Source organism: Polypterus senegalus, chromosome 2 (assembly GCF_016835505.1).
Source record: "Polypterus senegalus isolate Bchr_013 chromosome 2, ASM1683550v1, whole genome shotgun sequence".
NCBI lineage: Eukaryota > Metazoa > Chordata > Cladistia > Polypteriformes > Polypteridae > Polypterus > Polypterus senegalus.
In genome coordinates, this window is record NC_053155.1 from 79,339,434 (window position 1) to 79,360,445 (window position 21,012).

The window sequence follows — 21,012 nt, forward strand, 5'->3', positions numbered from 1 at the left end:
TTCTGATGGGTGTGAGAAGGGATGTGTGTGCTAGAAAGGAGGAGGAGGAGGTGTGCCACTTGTCCCTCATTTGTCTCTTTGAGATTGACTTCTATGGTACAACCTGTGGTGCCCTCTACATACTCTATACCATTTCAATATCATTATAGAACTTCTGAATAATTATCATTGTTCTAAGAATTGATACTTGCTGCAAAATGACTTCTGTTTCTTTAATCTTATATGTAATTTTGCAGTAAAATTTGGTGAGGGAATAATAAGCTCAGAGGCACTTGATGGTAAATAATACAAAAAAAATATTAAGTCCTTTTGCCGCATTAAGAGGGACATGTGTCCGATTTGTTTTTTATTTATGTTACACAGGTAACATACACTTTATCATTATTCCTGGAGAAGACAGGTGGAACAGCTAGTATGTGTGTATATGGAAGTGTTTACACTTTTTTTTTTGTGCCATGATCACCTCATCAAAGCACGGTGCAGTTGTCTGTGATGCTCAAATGAAAGCAGACATCACAACTATCCACAAGACCAACTGCATCCTCTAAGACAAAGCCGTAAAAAACAAAAAAAAAATGGCTTAAGTGCATTTATGTTAGTTAGAATGCGCAGAGGGGACTATAAGGTCTTTTGACCTTGGAATGTATGCAGATTTGGGTTATTCTCAGCTTCTTGGCTCCTTTTTTCTTTTTTCCATGTCCTCCCAGTCATATGACCTTATTTATCACTGGACTCTACTTTAGAGAGTTAAAAAGATACCATAAATAAGTACTTTACTACTCTATTTTATGTAAGTGTATATTGATTTATTTTTGTATGTTATTTATTCATTATTATGATTAACTAAATTGAATTTGTTTTTCTTTTCTTATAACAATTTCTTTCACTTCTTGTAAACACTTTGAGCTACATCCTGTGCATCAATATTATAAAATTAATTGTTTTTTTAAAAGATAAAAGCATACACTTTTAAGACAAAAATAAAATGACAGTATATATTTAAACATATGTTGAAAAATGCAGATTTTTTTCAAGATATCACAAATGCAATTAAAGATCTCTTGAAATAGCCTCCTAGGTACTTTGAGATATCTTAAACAAAGTCTTGGCATTTCCAGATAGTCTGAATTCCAGTTAAATTCATATCAATATGACTTCCTGTAAAATTTCCTATGATTTCAAAGAAACTTTCTTTCATTTTAAGATATCTTGAAATTAAATGTGAGATATCTAGAATTTCACAGAAAGCTATTTTAAGATATCTAGGACAATACAGTATATCAACAATACAATTCAATATAATTTAAAGTGTATTTCCAGGTATCTCAAAATACTGTAGTTTCTAGCAAATTTTAAAATAAGAAATGTCAAAATATCTAACAATAATTTCCTGCACATTTCAAGATATCCAAAAATAAACAGGAAGTTCTGAAAGAATAAGAAATTTTACATAGAGTGAGTTTGCAATATTTAAATATGTATTTGACACCTTAAAACATAGAGGAGCATATTCTCAGATATCATGAAACACGTTTCAAATATCTGGAAAGGTGAATTGTATTTTAACACCTGAAATTCATTTTCAGATATCTCTAAATCTTAATTCATCTTACATACAAATTTGTTTCCAGATATCTAATTTTAGATATTTAATATGTAATTCAAAATATCTCCAAATTACCCTTATGTTATTTTAACATATCTGAAACTTAATTTTACATATCACAAAACAAACAAAAGATCCTATTTGAATAGTGAAATTAAAATACAGTGATCCCTCACTATATCGCGCTTCGACTTTCGCAGCTTCACTCTATCACGGATTTTAAATGCAAGCATATCTAAATATATATCACGGATTTTTCGCTGGTTCGCGGATTTCTGCGGACAATGGGTCTTTTAATTTATGGTACATGCTTCCTCGGTTTGTTTGTCCAGTTGATTTCATACAAGGGACGCTATTGGCGGATGGCTTAGAAGCTACCCAATCAGAGCATGTATTGCGTATTAAATAAAACTCCTCAATGATATGCAATGTGCTTCCCGAGCGGTGCTTGATTGTTTGCTTTTCTCGGTCTCTCTCACTCTCTCTGACGTTCTCTGCTCCTGACGGAGGGGGTGTGAGCAGAGGGGCTGTTTGCACAGAGGCTGTTTGCCTAGAAGATATGGACGTTACTCTAAAAATGCTGAAAGACTACCTTCACATTGCTCCCTTCTGTTGCGGCTGCTTTATCGCGGTGCGCATACTTAAAAGCCCAACAGCACGTATTGATTTTTTGATTGTTTGCTTTTCTATCATGCTCTCTCTCTGACATTCTCTGCTCCTGATGGCGCTCCTTTGAAGAGAAGATATGTTTGCATTCTTTTAATTGTGAGAAAGAACTGTCATCTCTGTCTTGTCATGGAGCACAGTTTAAACTTTTGACTAAAGGGTGTTATTTCATGTCTAGAGGGCTCTAATAATGTTAACAGTGTGGGAGAGTTTATAAGGGCTTAAAATATATAAAAATAACCATACAAACATATGGTTTCTACTTCGCGGATTTTCACCTATCGCAGGGAGTTCTGGAACGCAACCCCCGCAATCGAGGAGGGATTACTGTATATATCTAAAATCAATTTCAGATATCTTAAAATGAATGGGATACAAATGTACTCACTAACTCACTCAAAGATAAATATCAGCTAGCCCAGGTGATTTGTTTGATTTCAGCCTATTTAACTTAAGCAGCACATCTACAATTTCCAAATCACTCTTATACATTTAAAAAAAATGTATAAGACTATGAGTCAATTCAATTACAATCCAATGAAACTCAAGGATGTTATAGAAGTCTTTTCATCCTTGTTCTTGAATGAGATGGATGAGATTAATAAAGCCTCAAAACAGGGAACATCAGAGATGTGCAGTTTTGTGTTTAGTATTAATTTTTTTGTATATTTATATAGTGTTTGTAGTCCTTTCTTTTTTAAATATACTGTACTATTTTGCTTGATAATGCAAACAATTTTGTTACCTGAACAGAAAAACCTAATTTTGCCAACAGTATCTTTTGATTCCTAATTTGTTTGATGAACAGTTGGTGATAACAAAAAATGCACCCTCACTTGCCAAAAACCTAAAATCCTAACAACAAAACACAAACTATTAAGACATTAATTTGCTAGCCCTCTATTGACATTGACAACTGTAATTAATTTTAATTAATGTTAAAAAAGTGTTAATCGCTCATTTGAAGATTTGGAAGTACTGTACAAATTGTAAATTACTATAATTATTGCCATTTAGTAATCTACCTGATCTATTAGTACAAATAAACAATTTAAAAAGTGATGAGTAAATAAATAGGTTTAAAAGCTGTAATTTAGGAAATTACATCTTGCTGTAAAAACCAGAAAAGCATCTGATCCCCATTTCCCACCTACTGACCTACAATGTAATGGATCTATTCTGTTTTTGACAAGGTAAACTTCTCATTACACACATGCTCTCCTCCTCAATTTAAATACTAAAATGCAGATGCACTAAATCACATGATAAAGGCAGAATAGCAAATAAACAAAATAAATATCTAAGAGGAAAGATACCATTGAACATTAGAACACTCTAGACGAGAACAGGCCATTCAGCCCAACAAAGCTTGCCAGTCCTATCCACTTATTTCTTCCAAAAAAGCATTGAGTCGAGTTTTGAAAGTCCCTAACATCTTACTGTCTACCACACTACTTGGTAGCTTATTCCAAGTGTCTATGGTTCTTTGTGTAAAGAAAAACCTCCTAATGTTTGTGCGAAATTTACCCTTAACAAGTTTCCAACTGTGTCCCCGTGGCCCAATCTCTCATGTGGCACCTTATCAAATGCTTTCTGAAAGTCCAGATAAATAATATCATATGCTCCACTTTGAACGTGTCCTTTTGCTGCCTCCTCATAGAATTCCAGCACGTTAGTAAAACACGACCTCCCTCTTCTGAACCCATGATGACTGTCCAGAATTACTCCTGTTCTTGCCATGTGTTGCTCAACCTTATCCTTAATAATAATAATAATAATAATAATAATAATAATTGGGTACATAAGACCCTGTGAAAAAACAGACTAGTATTGTGCTAAATGATATTTGTTGTTATAATTATGGGTCAGTTCAGGATGTGGATTAAGACAAAATGTTGGACAAGCAGCATGTTCAGTTCTGATCAGAAACCAATTACTAAATCATGCACCACACAATAATTCCTGGATAACTAATAATGGCCAAGACATATGTTTTTTGTTATTTTTTTAACAGTCTAATTAAACACACACAAGAAATCAGACATAAACTTCAGACTGTACCAACAAGACACACCAAGACTGGCATATACACAAAAGAAAATAAAATCAACAATGTTTTGGTTTACAATTGCATAGACTGGACCTCTTCATACCCGAAGCCTAATAAGTGGTTTGTCTGGCTGTTGAGGGTTCGCCAGTTGTTCCTGTTCAGCTAAATCCAGCATTGCCTCCACCTATAGGAACAACACAATGTTTAGCAATTATGGTTGTATCTAAAGCAGCATTTAATGAATTATCAGAAAGGCTGAGTTTATTTCTTTTCTCTCTCAAATATTCCCAGGTACATAGAAAAATTATTTCTTGATTAAATATTCTACTAGTTACAATTATTTTATTTTGAAATACTTAATGTTATTTTGTTTACATCAACAAAAAGCCATTTTGGTTATTGTTTTAATTGCCAGCACCACTTTATACACTTTCAGATAACCACGACCCATCTTGTTGATAGCAACAGCACCTGGTTGCTAGTAAAATGACAGAATGATGAAATGACACGAGACACACAGTACATGGCACCCAAGCTTTTGGATTGAATACTAAAAACAAATTTAGTTACAGAAAGATAAACAAATTACAGTAAAGACATCTTGTTTTTCAGTGTTCACTTTGGTTTTGTCATTAGTGTCTCCCTATCTTTTACCCAAGAAACCTTGGCCTGTTTTCTCAACAAAAAAAAGCAAAAAAATTAAAAAGCAAACCTTAAAATACTTATTATCTCCTGCTGTTTTAATAGACTGTCTTTCCTGTTGACAACCAAAAGACACCTTTGTTGATATTACATAAGTAAGGGAAGAATTATGTGATCTGATTTATAGCACTGAATATGTGATTCACTTATAACTTATTCACCAAAATTAAATGTCTAAAACAATAAATGTAAATAAATATTAATGATGGAAGTTTGCAAGTGTTGAATTCTAATATGATAATGATAGCATTGCATTCTATTTTTTCTCTCAATAAATACTGCTTTTATTCACTCTCCCAGTTCTCCACTTTCAGTTTGTTACAGTATATTGAAGTTAATTTTAGATTCTTGTTTTGTGTAAGTGTATGTTTTGTATTTTATTTTAAAAAAACAGAATATTAAAATGACATGCTAGTCATTCAAACAAATAATATTAACATAACACATACAACCATTTACTTCTAAATGAATAAAAGAGGAAAAAAATTGAGGAAAACAAGATTTTCAAATCACACGCATCACATATTTCAGATATGTTATAATTTGCAAAACAAGTATTCATTTTCATGTTTAATGTAAGCCCAAAGTGGAGGTATTTTGGTGAATTATAAATAGCTGAAAATGCTGTGACAACATGTTTCCAACAATTTATGAACTTTATTATAAGCTTGTTTAAACAATACATTATACAGTAAGATCTGATTTTTCGCTAAGACAAGCACAAATACTCAAATAATGAATATACAGTGCATCCGGAAAGTATTCACAGCACATCACTTTTTCCACATTTTATGTCACAGCCTTATTCCAAAATGGATTAAATTCATTTTTTTCCTTAGAATTCTACACACAACACCCCATAATGAAAATGTGAAAAAAGTTAACTTGAGGTTTTTGTAAATTTATTAAAAATAAAAAAATTGAGAAAGCACATGTACATAAGTATTCATAGCCTTTACCATGCATGAAGTCAGAGGAATTGTCTGTAGACCTCCGAGACAGGATTGTCTCGAGGCACAAATCTGGGGAAGGTTACAGAAAAATTCCTGCTGCTTTGAAGGTCCCAATGAGCACAGTGGCCTCCATCATCTATAAGTGGAAGAAGTTCAAAACCACCAGGACTCTTCCTAGAGCTGGCCGGCCATCTCAACTGAGCGATCGGGGGAGAAGGGCCTTAGTCAGGGAGGTGACCAAGAACCCGATGGTCACTCTGTCAGAGCTCCAGAGGTCCTCTGTGGAGAAAGGAGAACCTTCCAGAAGGACAACCATCTCTGCAGCAATCCACCAATCAGGCCTGTATGGTAGAGTGGCCAGACGGAAGCCACGCCTTAGTAAAAGGCACATGGCAGCCCGCCTGGAGTTTGCCAAAAGGCACCTGAAGGACTCGCAGACCATGAGAAACTAAATTCTCTGGTCTGATGAGACAAAGATTGAACTCTTTCGTGTGAATGCCAGGCGTCACGTTTGGAGGAAACCAGGCACCGTCCCTACACCGTCACCAGGCCAGTACCATCCCTACAGTGAAGCATGGTGGTGGCAGCAACATGCTGTGGGGATGTTTTTCAGCGGCAGGAACTAGGAGACTAGTCAGAATAAAGGGAAAGATGACTGCAGCAATGTACAGAGACATTCTGGATGAAAATCTGCTCCACAGTGCTTTTGACCTCAGACTGGGGCGACGGTTCATCTTTCAGCAGGACAATGACCCTAAGCACACAGCCAAGATATCAAAGGAGTGGCTTCAGGACAACTCTGTGAATGTCCTTGAGTGGTCCAACCAGAGCCCAGACTTGAATCCGATTGAACATCTCTGGAGAGATCTTAAATTGGCTGTGCACCGATGCTTCCCATCCAACCTGATGGAGCTTGAGAGGTGCTGCAAAAGAGGAATGGGCGAAACTGGCCAAGGATAGGTGTGCCAAGCTTGTGGCATCATATTCAAAAAGACTTGAAGCGGGAATTGCTGCCAAAGGTGCATTGACAAAGTATTGAGAAAAGGCTGTGAATACTTATGTACATGTGCTTTCTCAATTTTTTTATTTTTAATAAATTTGCAAAAAATCTCAAGTAAACTTTTTTCATGTTGTCATTATGGGGTGTTGCGTGTAGAATTCTGAGGAAAAAAATGAATTTTATCCATTTTGGAATAAGGCTGTAACATAACAAAATGTGGAAAAAGTGATGTGCTGTGAATACTTTCCGCATGCACTGTAGATATACACAAGATGTGAATTTGTAATGGTGACAAAAACTGGCCCTCTCCATTAATTTAACAAATGAGATGTACCACTTTCAATTCTCCATCATCTATAAATCCTTTTTTTACAATATATGTCTTTTATTGTATCAGGTAACATTTATTTGAAAGGATGTGTTTTTCATGAATTCAATAATTTATTACTCACTTTAGGACAGTTTAACAAAAAAAAAATAGTTGAAAGGAAAAGATGCATGCATTTTAACTGAATTTTGAAATGTTCACTTAAAAATTATCTGCCAAATTGATGGAAACAAAGCTAAAGACACATGTGGCCAACGCAGGAGCACCATAAACTAAATGGTCATTTTTGGAGTTCCAAATAGAAATACATGTAATCAGAATCCACTTATTGATTGTGTAATGAAGGTTTACATTTAGAAGCCAACTAATTTTATCACTGTAACTATCAACACAAAATATGCTCAGTTTCCAAAGGACTCCATCATGTCTTGTTTAATTTTAATAATAAGAGTACTGGACTTTTATCTTGATTTCTAAAAACAAAGAGCAACACAAAGATTCATCCAAGTGATATTCTGTACTTTCTTGGTCCAGATGCACAATTCTAATGGGCCAGACCTTTCAATTACATACAGTATACTGTTGCCAGACCACACAAAATGTACTCTGCTGAAATAAGTCTGACTTATAGCATCTTAAAATATACTCAGCAAAAAAAGAAACGTCCTCTGACTTTCAACTGTTTTTACTTTCAGTAAACTTAATGTGTAAATATTTGTATGAACACTAAAAGTCAACACCATAAGACATAAACTAAAAATGTTTCACAATGTGTCCCTGAATGAAGGGAGGCTCAAAATCAAAAGTACCAGTCAGTATCTGGTGTGGCCACCAGCTGCTTGAAGTACTGCAGTGCATCTCCTCCTCATGGACTGGACCAGATTTGTTAGTTCTTGCTGTGAGATGTTACCCCACTCTTCCACCAAGGCACCTGCAAGTTCCTTGACATTTCTGGGGGGAATGGCCCTAGCCCTCACCCTGCGATCCAACAGGTCCCAGACGTGCTCAATGGGATTGAGATCCGGGCTCTTCCACTGCGAGGATGATCAGCTGTCCTTCCTGTCTCCCTGTAGCGCTGTCTTAGGCGTCTCACAGTGCGGACATGGCAATTTATTGCCCTAGCCACATCAGCAGTCCTCATGCCTCCCTGCAGCATGCCTAATGCACGTTCACGCAGATGAGCAGGGACCCTGGGCATCTTTCTTTGGGTGTTTTTCACAGTCGGTAGACAAGTCTCTTTAGTGTCCTGCGTTTTTAGAACTGTGACCTTAAATGCCTACTTTCTGTAAGCTGTTAAGGTCTTAACGACCATTCCACAGGTGCATGTTAATTAATTGATTATGGTTAATTGAACATGCATGGAAAACATTGTTTAAACCCTTTACAATGAAGATCTGTAAAGTTATTTGGATTTTTAAAACATTATTGTTGAAATACACAGTCCTGAAAAAGGGACGTTTCTTTTTTTGCTGAGTATATATAGGGGAGGAATTAGTAGTAACAACAAAGTGCATGGACCAACAAATTAATAAAATAAACAATGACCGTTTGTGGGTAGTAATTCACTAATCTCAGACAATACATAATTCTAACTAGAAATGAATGCAAGACAACATTTGAGAATATTAAACATTTGCACAGCTAAGCTTGCAATCTGGGGGAACACTGATTCAATACTCTGCCAGCCAAGAACAAAGTTTCATGCCTCTTCACCTGCAAAAAGACACAGTTAGATTTACTATAGCTGGCTCACAACACACACACTGTAATTTTGAGACAAGGTAGCAATCAAGTGCTAATTGGTCACTCCCCAGGTTTTTTGCTTAAGAAGACATACATGGATAAGAACGCCACCCAGTGCAACGCTCTTGAACACACTAATATGCTTAATAATGTTTTGAACAATGAACTGGTGCCCTGCCCTGTCCAGGTGATGTTCCTGCCTTGTGCCTTATGATTGCTTAGATAGGACACAGATGCCTCGCAACCCTGGCCTAGGTAAGAGGGTTGAGAAAACAGATGGAAGGATTGTTTTGTTTTTTTCCTGACATCCGAGAGTGCACTGAACACACAAAGAACAACACAAATCATGTGCAGTATAATCTAATACCTGGAAAGCTGAGCTGCAAAAGCAGGGACAGGCCAACAACAGTGGTATGTAAAAATACCTTTTCAAAACAGAAGGCCTCAATCTTCTGTAGAACTTTAGGATTATCTGGATGAAAGAGGTCCTCATAGTCAGCTAGAACAACATCCTCAATGAAGAACTTCCGCACAGTCCGAAGCTCAATTTTCTGCAAGTTCATCTTCTTGCCTTTTATTCTCAGCAATCCCACATGCCTGTAAGAGCATCAGGGAGAACTTGTGAGACAGGTATTTCCCTTGGCTGCCACTAAGTATCAGATTAGGAGCTGATGTCAAAAATAACAAAAAACAAACAAACAAACAAACAGGGACCATTCAAGCAACTTTTGATTTCCAGAAGTTCTAAAAGACCAGGGATTCACAACTTTTTTCGCCCCATTTACATACCCTGTGGCAACTTTTTAAAAATAAACTCCATTCTGTTTAATTCAGTAATTTGCATTTATATATCCATATACTACCATAATACTGTAAAGTGATCTGACAAAAGGAAAAATGTTAAGATACTGTTTTTAACATTTTTGTCTTTTAAGTTCAAATAAGAATAACAAAATAACACATAATAATGCTATTTCACTTATTTAATAATAAGCAGCAATGAGCAGATACCAGGGCAAAACATACTGAGTCGATGAGAACACATCAATCAGTGAAACACTAATTCTTGCTTTTCTCCTACAATTCTGCATAATATTAGTGCAGTTGCTAAAAGAGCAAGTCTCATGTCGAATTTAGGAACTAATTGAGATCTTCACGCATCTGTATGTATCTGTACATTTGTATCCCATTTTTAAGCAAATTTACCCACTGAATAGGAGAAATTTACCCCTAGTTGGAAATCCCTGGCCTAGACTATGTAAAATCTGGACACCATGGGAAAAGTCAATATCCCTACCCACAATTAAGACCACACTAACCCAAGGAAAAAAAATTTAAAATATGGACACCATAGGGGCAATCTACCAGGTCTACCAAAAATTAAGGCCAAGATGATCTTAGTAAGGTCTTTCTGGTAAAAAAAAGAAATTATTCCCAAAATGAGAGCATAACTGTCTACACACTTGCGTACAGCTTCTCCAGGCGACAAAGAAGTCACTATTGAGCTGCCTGGTTGAGTAACATAAAATAGCTGTTGTTCGTTGCGCTCCGGAGCAATCTTGCATTCATGTTCATGACCCCAAAACACTAAGTCCAAGAAGTCATCAAGAAATTGTTCTGGGATATAGTTGGTTGCTCCGTGTTTACTCCTGTAGAGAACAGAAACATATGTCAACTAACTAACAAATGACCACTGATCATTAGGCAAACGGCAGCCCAATTTCAAATGACTCCAAAAAATTCATGTTACATTCAGGGAAATTTTATAAACCTGATCATATTATTCTCAGTTGTTTCCATTCTTCTAATAATACTCTCCTACCCATTAAACTTTGCTCTTTTTAAAATTAATGGGGTTTCCTAGTGACTATTACCTGTTCTGGTGAATAACAAAAAGATTAAACCACTTGTCCTCATCCTCTTTGGGTCGGAGCATGGTCACTTGCTTGTTTACAAACATTCGGTACAAGCGTTCGTCTGGAATTGAGCCTAAAGAGAGCAAGTGGAATATAACTCTTAGACCCAGAAATAATGGTGCACATATAAAGCTATTGCACACTGCACAAAATATTTGTAATGTGATAATTCTTCTAAGCATACATGAGGGGAAAGTTATAGTCATGGACATAGACAAGAAATACAGAAATTAGATTATTTTATAATAATAAAAATTCTTCTTAAGTTTTATTTACTACTACACTATATCCTGCTAGTACTAAAGCTATACACAGAATTATTGTTATAATAATAATTGTAATTGTTAAAATAGAAAATAATAAAATGTAAATATTTTTTAAAGGTATAATAAATACACAGTTCATTCACACATACTGTAGTTCCATTCACCTTCTTTCAAACCTGTTGCATCCAGTTCAGAGAGGCAGAGGCCAGAACCTACTATTTCAGCACTGACTACTTACAAAATCAGGAACCAAGAGTGAGTAGGAGTCCAGCACACTGAAGGGCACATTCATACATGTACTCACATGCTACTATATGGTGCCAACTCAGATTTGCTAATTTCAAGTACTTTGGATGTAAAATAACACCAATGCATTGAGGAAAAAACACATTTTGAATGCTCAATTTAGGCCATTCCTAGACTCAATCACATGTCTTTGCCCCTTTGAGGAATCTGACCTAACTTTATCATACTTCACACATTTCCAGTAAAGGATAAAGCTGTTTTACATTGTTACATTTATTATTTAATACTGACCCAGGAAAACATTATTTAAAACTTTGAATGCAAGCAAAAGTTGAAAGTAATAACAGAACAGCATATATTTTTAAATTCATCACTTACACTTAAACACACTATATCAATCTGTATTGGTGAACAAGGGGCAGAGTCAGAAGGCAAAACATAAACAACTCCCCTTTACTTTGACGTTGCCTGGTGGGAGTGGACATCTTATCAAGTCCCTGTCTAGTGCATGAGTTTGTCCCAGAAAACAAAAGGATTTGAGGTTGGCGAGGGGAGGACTCTCACTGCCATATGTGCCTATTCACCAAATGTAAGTTCAGTGTACCAGGTCTTCTTGGAGTCACTGGAAGTGATCTTGACATAACTCACTGCTGGGGACTCCATAGTTCTGATTAGACTTCAATGCCCACGTGGGTAATGACTGAGACATCTGGAGAGGCATGACTGGGAAGAACGGCCTCCATAATCTAGACCTGAGCAGTGTTTTGTTATTGGACTTCTGAGGTAGCTATGTTTTGTCCATAACGAACACTATTTTCAAGCAAAATGGTTGCTCATAAATGTATTTGGTACCAGAGATCTATGATAGATTTCATAATAGGCTTATGTTCTGTACCCTCAGGTGGAGAGAGCTGTCAATTGATAACCACCTGGTTATGAGTTGGCTCAGACACTCGGGGAATCACCTGGACAGACCTGGAAACCCAAGCAAGGCGTTGAGGGTGGAATGGGAACATCTAAGGAAGGCCTCTGACAAGAACACTTTCAAATCCAACCTCCGAAAGAGCTTTACAAGTATCCCAGGGGATGGCTGGGGACATAGAGTCCAAAATGGGGTTTGTTCAAAGACTTCATTGTGGAAGTGGGTGAAAACGGTTGCAAACTAAAGTCCATAAATACCTCTTAACGTGTCAACCCAAGGACCCAATGGTGGACATCAGAGGTGAGGGATTCCATCAGGATGAAAAAGGAGGCCTTCCATGTATGGTTAGAATAGGAGACTCCTGGAGCAGAAGAGAGGTTCCAACAGGCCAAAAGGGCTACGGCTTTGGAGGTCATGGAAGAAAAAACCTGGGTGTCGAAAGAGTTCGGAGAGACCATGGAAAGCAATTATCGTTTGGGCTCAAAGAGGTTCTGGCAAACCATCTGGTATCACCAGGCTGTTCTCAGCAAGGGTGGAAAAGTGCTGACCCAGACTTAGAATGTTGTCTGGAGGTGGAAAGAACACTTTGAGGAGCTCCTTTATCCAATGAGCACACCCTCTGTGGAGGAGGCAGAACCAGAAGCTGATGGGGAAGGAGGGGGGGATCAATGCCCATTTCCTTGAGGGAGGTCACTGGGGTAGATGAGCAACTCTGCAGTGGGGTGGATGAGATCACACAGAAATGCTTAAGTTTCTGGATATTGTCATGCCATCATGGCTGACGTGCCTTTTCAGTGTTGCATGGTCATAGGGAGCTGTGCCACTGAGCCTGCAGACCAGGGTGGTGGTCTCCATCATTTCTCATTTTCCCAGGAAATGCTAACACCAGGGTACTATAAAAGAGATTCTGCTCAACTGTGGAACCTCAGAACCAGAAGGAGAAATGTGGATTCTGTCCAGGCAATGGAATGGTGGACCGGGGGGAGGGGGGTCTGGTTCGATGGTCTTAGAATTGTGTCACTGCCTTTTGCAGATGACATGGTCCTCTTGGTTTTATTGATCTGTGAACCACAGCACTCACTTGGATGGTTTGAAACCGAGTATGAAGCGGCAGAGATAAGGATCAACATCTCCAAATCTGAGGCTATACGATCAACAGACGGATTGGGATGACAAGCGCAGTTGTGCGGTCATTATACCGATCTGTTTTGGTGAACAAGGGGCAGAGTCAGAAGGAAAAGATCTCGATTTACCAGTCAATCCATGTCCCAACCTTCACCTATGTTAATGGGATTTGGGTAATGACCAAAAGAATGAGATCGTGGGTAGAAAAATAATGAGCTTTCTCCAGGGCTCACCTGAAGGACTATATCTCCCAGATGGCCTGGGAACACCTTGGGATCCCACAGTATGAGTTTGCAAGTAAGGCTTGGGGAAAAGTATGTATGAGCGTCACTGCTAAGACTGTTGCTAAAACCATGGAAAATGAATAAATAAATTTAAATTTGTTTCCTCAAAAAATAAAAATCTTATAATGAGATATTTCAAAATATTCAAATCTAATGGCATATGCCAAGCAAAACTTGCGCTAGGCCAATATAACCATAATTGCTCTAGACAGAAACCTCAGGGTAAAATATAACAGCACCACTTATGACAATCACAAAATTTACTGCACTTTGCACTGCTGATTTTATTAAGTGTAATCTGAAATGATGGCATGGGGTGATTTGTGATATAAGACTCAAATTTAACTCTGGTAATGTATAAGAAGTTTATACAAACAATTTTCTACACTTTTTATTAACTTAATACATTTCTCCTTTTGAACTCAAAGACAACAGCCTTCTACCGAGTTGCCTCACGGTGGATACTGGATAGCCAAGAATCAGGACATTCTGAGTGTCACTCAGGTTTAAGCAGCAGCATGGCAATTCTTAACTACGGATGAAAGCATTTCATTGTTGTTCACTGCTGTGCACAAGTTGTCATGGCAATAAGATTTCTTTGCTTGTGAAAAAAATCTAAAATAAGCAAAAATAAACACTGATAGCATAAAAAGTAATAGTTTTTTTTACAAATAAAAACATATTGGTATTTTGTGTGACCTCCCTTAAAATGCAAAACTGAATTTGAAATACTGTACCTCTTTCTTTGACTTTGGATGCTTTTTTTTTTCCTTTTCCCAGATCAAAAAATTCCACACAGCCTTAACTTTGCTTAGGTCAAGACTTTGAGGTGGCCAGCCTCATACCACTAGCAATCCATCTTCACACATTCGCTACAAGTAGGACTTAATTGTGTTGGTAGTGGGTTTAGGGTCAATATTGTATGGAATATAAATATTTATAGTTATTTTTCCTGAAAGTACAACAGGGTGAATGAAATATGTTTATATTTCTCAGTATACATCATGACATTAATTTTGACAAGATTAAGTACACCATTGAGAGAAATTCACCTCCAGTCCATGTCAGAGTGGTTAATGTGCATCACAGAAATCAGTGTACCTATACAAATTTTGAAATACTGGTACTGCCATATTTCTGAAACTAATATTTCAAATTATAACTCCAAACACCATAACATTTTCTTCTACCAGTTATTGCTCCATGTCTTATAATGTTCATATATGTTAACCTATTCTGCTTGTTGCCTTTTCACATTAAGGATTTCTTAGTTGTAATTTACTGTGTGGTATATGTATATACTTTAGTGATACATGACGGCCAGGTGCTGAGCAAGCATTCTACTTAATTTCCTTATTCTTCTTAAAACAGTGACCTTTAGATAATGCCTAGAAGATTTTGACAGCATTTTGGGCCTTCCACTGTTTTTTGTCTTTATCTTACCCAGTTTCTATAAAATTCTTTAACAAAGCTTACAACCAACTACAGTGAAACCTTGGTTCACGAACGTCTCGGAACACGTACAAATCGGTTTATGACCAAAAAGTTTGCCAAACTTTTACATCTGTTCACGACCACAGACTCGGTATACGAACAAGCCAGTTTCTCTTTCGGTTTGTGCCCGCCGATGATTTCCGCACGTGTTCAGTCTCTCCCTGTGCATTCCCTGTGCAGCGAGAGAGAGCGCGAGAGAGACACACACACACACACACACGCGAGAGAGAGACACATGCGCGAGAGAGAGAGAGATGGCTGGAGGCATAAGGCCGAGAAGGCAGTTAAAGAATGCACCAGGCTTGCTTTTAAAGAGAGAGAGAGACGAGACACACACACTCGTGAGAGAGAGAGAAACACGCTCGTGAGAGAGAGAGAGAGACACGCGCGCATGAGAGAGACACACACACGCGCGCACTCGAGAGAGAGAGAGAGAGATGGCTGGACGCATAAGGCCAAGAAGGCAGTTAAAGAATGCACCGGGCTTGCTTTTAAAGAGATAGATCTGAGCATTGTTTTAACCTCGCTGTATTTAATGAAGACTTTCTTCAATTGGATTTTAACCTCTACTTCACTTCTGTTTACAGCGATCGGTTTGTAGCGTGCATTGTTGCAATGTTACTTTTCTTGGTGGTTTATTAAATCAAAAATTTTTAAAATGTTAATGTTTTTCCCTGTGCTTAAAACTCATTAAAAAAAAGTTTTTTTAGCGAGCGGTTCGTAGCGCAGTGTTAGTTTTCTCTGTTGTTCAAGGTTTTCTCAGTGTTATTCAATGTTTTTACATTTAGTTTACAATTTTAATAAACCTATATAACTAGCCTTAAAATATTTTCTTGGATTGCCTTGTACATTTTTACATGGTACTTCATATTTTTCTTCTCTTTACCTGTGATTTAAATGTTTCTTTTGTAATTTTTATGTACTACTAAATCTTAAGCATTGACATTTTCAATTATTTCCTTTTGTCAAAAATTTGCCTTATTTTGTGTTTTACTCTATTCCCTATATTTATGTTGTAATGTTACTGATATGCAATTCAATTATGCAGATATGCAATGCAATTACTATGAATTTCTATCTATCCATTGTTATTGTATGTCATTATTAACAATGTACACATTTCAACTCAAACAATGAAAATTTCCAACTCTACTCAGATCTGTGGTTTTGATGCTGATAGTAAAAGCAAATGTACAATATGCAACACATTTGAAATAAGTTATAGGCTAACTAGATATAAAAGACATGGTCAGTCTATATGGAGAATTAGACTTTTAAGGTTTATATAACTATTTCAGAATCTAAAATAGTTTACATTGTTTCAACAGCTAAAAATGTGACCCCAATGGTTTTGCAAGAAAGACATCTAAATTAGCAGTAAAACCTTGCAGAGCAAGTTCTACGTATGGAACACAATACCAAAGAAAGTGTTAATCTCCACTACATTAATAATATTGAACAATAAAAACAAAACTAACTTAGGCTTCACTGGCGGCTATGCTCAGTATCCAAGTATTAATTCAAAATTTCACCAAGCCTCATTGATAGATTTTTGCCTCACACAAACATAACCTTTTGATAGTAAATATAATCAAACATACTGGTGAAGAAAAAATGCAGAAATATTACCCATTTTTAAAAACTGGATTTATACATATTAAACTAGTGATAAAAGGAAAAAACTGTAAGGAATAAGAAGGCCACAAATACTTGCTAAAAGCATTTGTGCTGCAATGTAATGGTCCTAAATGAAGGTCCAAACAGCCAGAAAACCTAATTAAAACGGCACTGCAACTGATGACAAAAATGTTATGAGAAAATGTAATAACCATTAGAAAGACACAATCGAAATAAACCAGAATAATTTGTACTTCAAATTATAAGCTTAAAAATGAGAATCACTACTTGAAAGAGAATATCCAAGTATGCATCAATATATAGTGGTTCACGACCAAAAGGTTCGCCAAACTTTTGCCTTGGTTCACAACCACACACTCGGTATACGAACAAGCCAGTTTCCCTTGCCTGCCTGAGATGAGAGAGAGAGAGAGCGAGCGAGCGAGCCACGTGCCTGCTGGGGAGGGGGAGATTGCTGCACGTGTTTGCCTGCCTAACTGCAGGCAGTACGTGCAAGCTGAACCATCCCCAATTCCACCCCGGCACAGGCAGGCTGAGAGAGAAAGAGAAAGCAAGCGAGCCGCGTGCCTGCAAGAGCCCTGTTCATTGTTCTCAGTCAGACGTGCATGCGTTACCTGCACTCTCTTTGTGCTCTACAGTATTTCGTGTGCTTTTGCAGTTAACTATGGCTTCTAAACAAGTGAAGAGTGGTGAGAAGAAAGTTTTGAAGAAAACTGAAATCGAAGTAAAGAAAGAAATTACAAGAGGTGGACAAACTGTTTACCAGTTTACTCATTTACCAATTTGAGAACCCTCATGCCTTCAAGCAGCACAATGTAAACAAAGCCAGACTGCCAGTAATGTGGAGGGCAAACACGAAAGGTTGGGTCACAAGAACTTTCTTTTTGGAATGGCTGCATGAGGCTTTCACTCCCACCAGCTAAACAGCTAAAAACACCAGAAACCCAAGAAATCACAAGGGAGAAAACACCTGAAGGAAAACACTTCATGCTAGAACTCGACTCATGCAAGGTTAGTTTTCTTGGTGGTTTTTGTACTACGGATTACGAAGTTACTTTTTCAGTTCGTAGCGTGAATTGTTGCAATGTTACTTTTCTCTTTTTTCAAATGTTCTCTTTTTTCCCTGTGCTTAAAACTCATGAAAGTGTTTACAGATGGAGTTGTTCATAGCGCAATTAGTTGCAATGTTACTTTTCTCTTTTTTCAGATGTTCCTTTTTTTCCCCGCTGTGCTTAAAACTCATTTTAAAAAAAGTGTTTACAGCGATCTGGCTATAAGGCTATTAGCATGAACTCCTGCAATGTTTTCTGGTTGCTTGTGGTTGGTTTTTAAAGTTCAGATTTGTTCTAATGTTCCCTTTTTTCCACTGTGCTTAAAACTCATTTTAAAAAAAGTGTTTACAGCGATCGGGCTGTAAGGCTATTAGCATGAACTTCTGCAATGTTTTTTGGTTGCTTGTGGTTGGTTTTTAAAGTTCAGATTTGTTCTAATGTTCCTTTTTTCCCCACTGTGCTTAAAATTCATTTTAAAAAACTGCTGCACATGCTGCTGACAGAGGGTGGGTGGTGTGTGTGTGCGCTACAGAGAGAGAGAGAGCACGTGGCAAGCAAGCACATGCTGCTGACAGGGAAGGCAGGGGGAGGAGGGAGGGGGTTGGAGGTGTATGTGTGTGTGTGTGTGTGTGATAAAGAGAGAGAGAGAGAGAGCGCGAGCAGGCTGAGCAGGGAGCCTGGGTGTTTTGTGTCAGTGTTATTCAATATTTCTACATTAGTTTACTATTACACTGTGCATTCTATGGTGTAATTAACTATATTTGTGCTTAATCTTTTCATATATTTACATATTTACATACAGTTCGTACGGTCTGGAACGGATTCATTGTATTTACATACAATCCTATGGGGGAAACTGCTTCGGTTCACGACCAACTCGGTTTACGACCGAAGTTCAGGAACAAATTAAGGTCGTGAACCGAGGTTCCACTGTATCTATATTTAAAACCATATAATTCATTACTGAATGTATCAGGGACCAAGAACAAACAGCAAAAGGCAAAAAACCAAAGCACAAGTTCATCAAAGGGTACATAGTTTTTATTCTAAGCCAATTAAGTAACACTAATTAACATAATATGCATCTTTACTCCAGGAAAAATTTACAGAAACCAGGTAAGGACATAAAAATAGGCAGTGACCAGGCAGAAATGCAAGCACAGTCTCCACAAAGCTGTGAGGCAGCAGAACTAATCATCATTAGATTTGTTCAAAGAAATAGTAAACAAAAGCAAGGCATACGACATAATTTACTTAGACTTTCAAAAATCCTTTGACAAAGTTCAATATTGAAGATACACTTTGAAACTAGAACATGGCATCAGAGGTGACTTACAAAATAATTTATAGCAACAAGGCACATTAATGATCTAGTTCCAAATTGACTGTACCTCATATGGAAATATACATGCAGGTCTGGAGCGCTAATCCCACGTTTGAATATATATTAGTATATTTCCATAGGAAATATTTGAATCTCAGTTATTAATTCAGATGACAGTCCCAAGTAATATCTATAGCTCACATAAAACAAAAATTAGGTTTTCCAAAGTTTCAAACAAAATAGGGATGCTCTAATCTATATTAATAAAAGGCAAAGTCCTCACTGACTCACTCACTCACTCACTGACTGACTCATCACTAATTCTCCAACTTCCCGTGTAGGTAGAAGGCTGAAATGTGGCAGGCTCATTCCTTACAGCTTACTTACAAAAGTTGGGCAGGTTTCATTTCGAAATTCTACGCATAAGGGTCATAACTGGAAGCTATTTTTCCCCATATAATGTAATGGAGTCTTGAGTTGGAGATGGCAGTGGGGGGCGGAGTTTCGTGTGACATCATCACGCCTCCTACGTAAGTACGTAGAGAACAAGGAAGAACTCCAAGCACAAAACGCCATTTCACAATTGAGAAGGCAGAAAAACATTATGAAGCAAATGACGCATATGCGGAAACAAAGCACGGCGTGAACCGTAAGTTTATGTTAAATTAAGTTCATAGACAGGCTGCCACTAGCGTTTGTAATTTAGTGCCTGCCCATATAAGGCCGTCCATCAGCGGCAATCCAATACAAACACTGCCGGTAAATGTTCACGGGTGAAGGACTGTGCTTATGCAGAGGAAGATGAGATGGTCAGGGTGGTGTTTGGCACAAACTCATTGAAACTGCGAGAGAAACTTTTAAGTGCCGGGTCTTAGCTGACATTACACGAGATGGCACCAGTACAGCTGGGAACCTTCGATGCAAGAACACCAAGCGGCTCACGTGAACTGACGCAATGCGCAGACAAAAGCAACAGTTCCAAAGAGTGCTGAACAAAAAACGAATTACACAATTGAGAAGGCAGCAAAAAAATATGAAGCGTCTTATACATACAATCATATTCATAAGTGCAGCTACTGCGGAAACAAAGCACACGGTGGAAAAAGTGAATGTCCTGCTAAAGGAAGACAGTGTAAAAAAACCGTGCATGCAGTTTGTCACATCACAGATAAAAAGGAAGACGAGCTGTTTATTGATGCAGTAAGGAACTAATCGATGAATGAAACCTCTTATCTTTACAACGATTGACAAACACGGAATGTAACTTGAACACATCCTACAAATACGAGCCTGATTGAAAGAAATAATGATAATCAAATCCTTGATGACAGCAACATTCAATAACACTCACAAAACAATTACTGTATATTGACAATCATGTTACGCTATTTTTAAAATGTTCCCTTTTCTTTTCATAACTTCTACTTCTCCACTGCGTACACGGGTATATATATATAAATGTATATATATACCCGATCTACAATACATACTTTAGCATAGACAAGCCACACGCTGTGGCTAATTGTAGAGTCTTAAGCCTCTAACGCCGACATTCGAGGTTCGATTCCCGAGAGGGGTGTACTGACTATGTACGCTACCTGATTCATTTTACCTTCGATCTCCTTGGTTTGGGACGTATGAAAAATATTAGGTTAAGCAGAATCATGTTACGCTATTTTTAAAATTTTCCCTTTCTT

The 21,012-nt window shown here is 37.4% G+C and overlaps 1 protein-coding gene across 1 annotated transcript in view; it reads right to left on the reverse strand.

Moving 5' to 3' along the window:
- Positions 1-21,012, reverse strand: part of mre11a (MRE11 homolog A, double strand break repair nuclease) — a 136,740-nt gene that overhangs the window by 83,350 nt on the left and 32,378 nt on the right. The window contains exons 7-10 of the mRNA XM_039744061.1: positions 10,923-11,037; positions 10,512-10,697; positions 9,474-9,645; positions 4,426-4,506 (exon numbers count right to left, since the gene is read on the reverse strand). Of these exons, the coding sequence (XP_039599995.1) occupies positions 4,426-4,506; positions 9,474-9,645; positions 10,512-10,697; positions 10,923-11,037 (554 nt within the window). The remainder of the gene's footprint in view (positions 1-4,425; positions 4,507-9,473; positions 9,646-10,511; positions 10,698-10,922; positions 11,038-21,012) is intronic.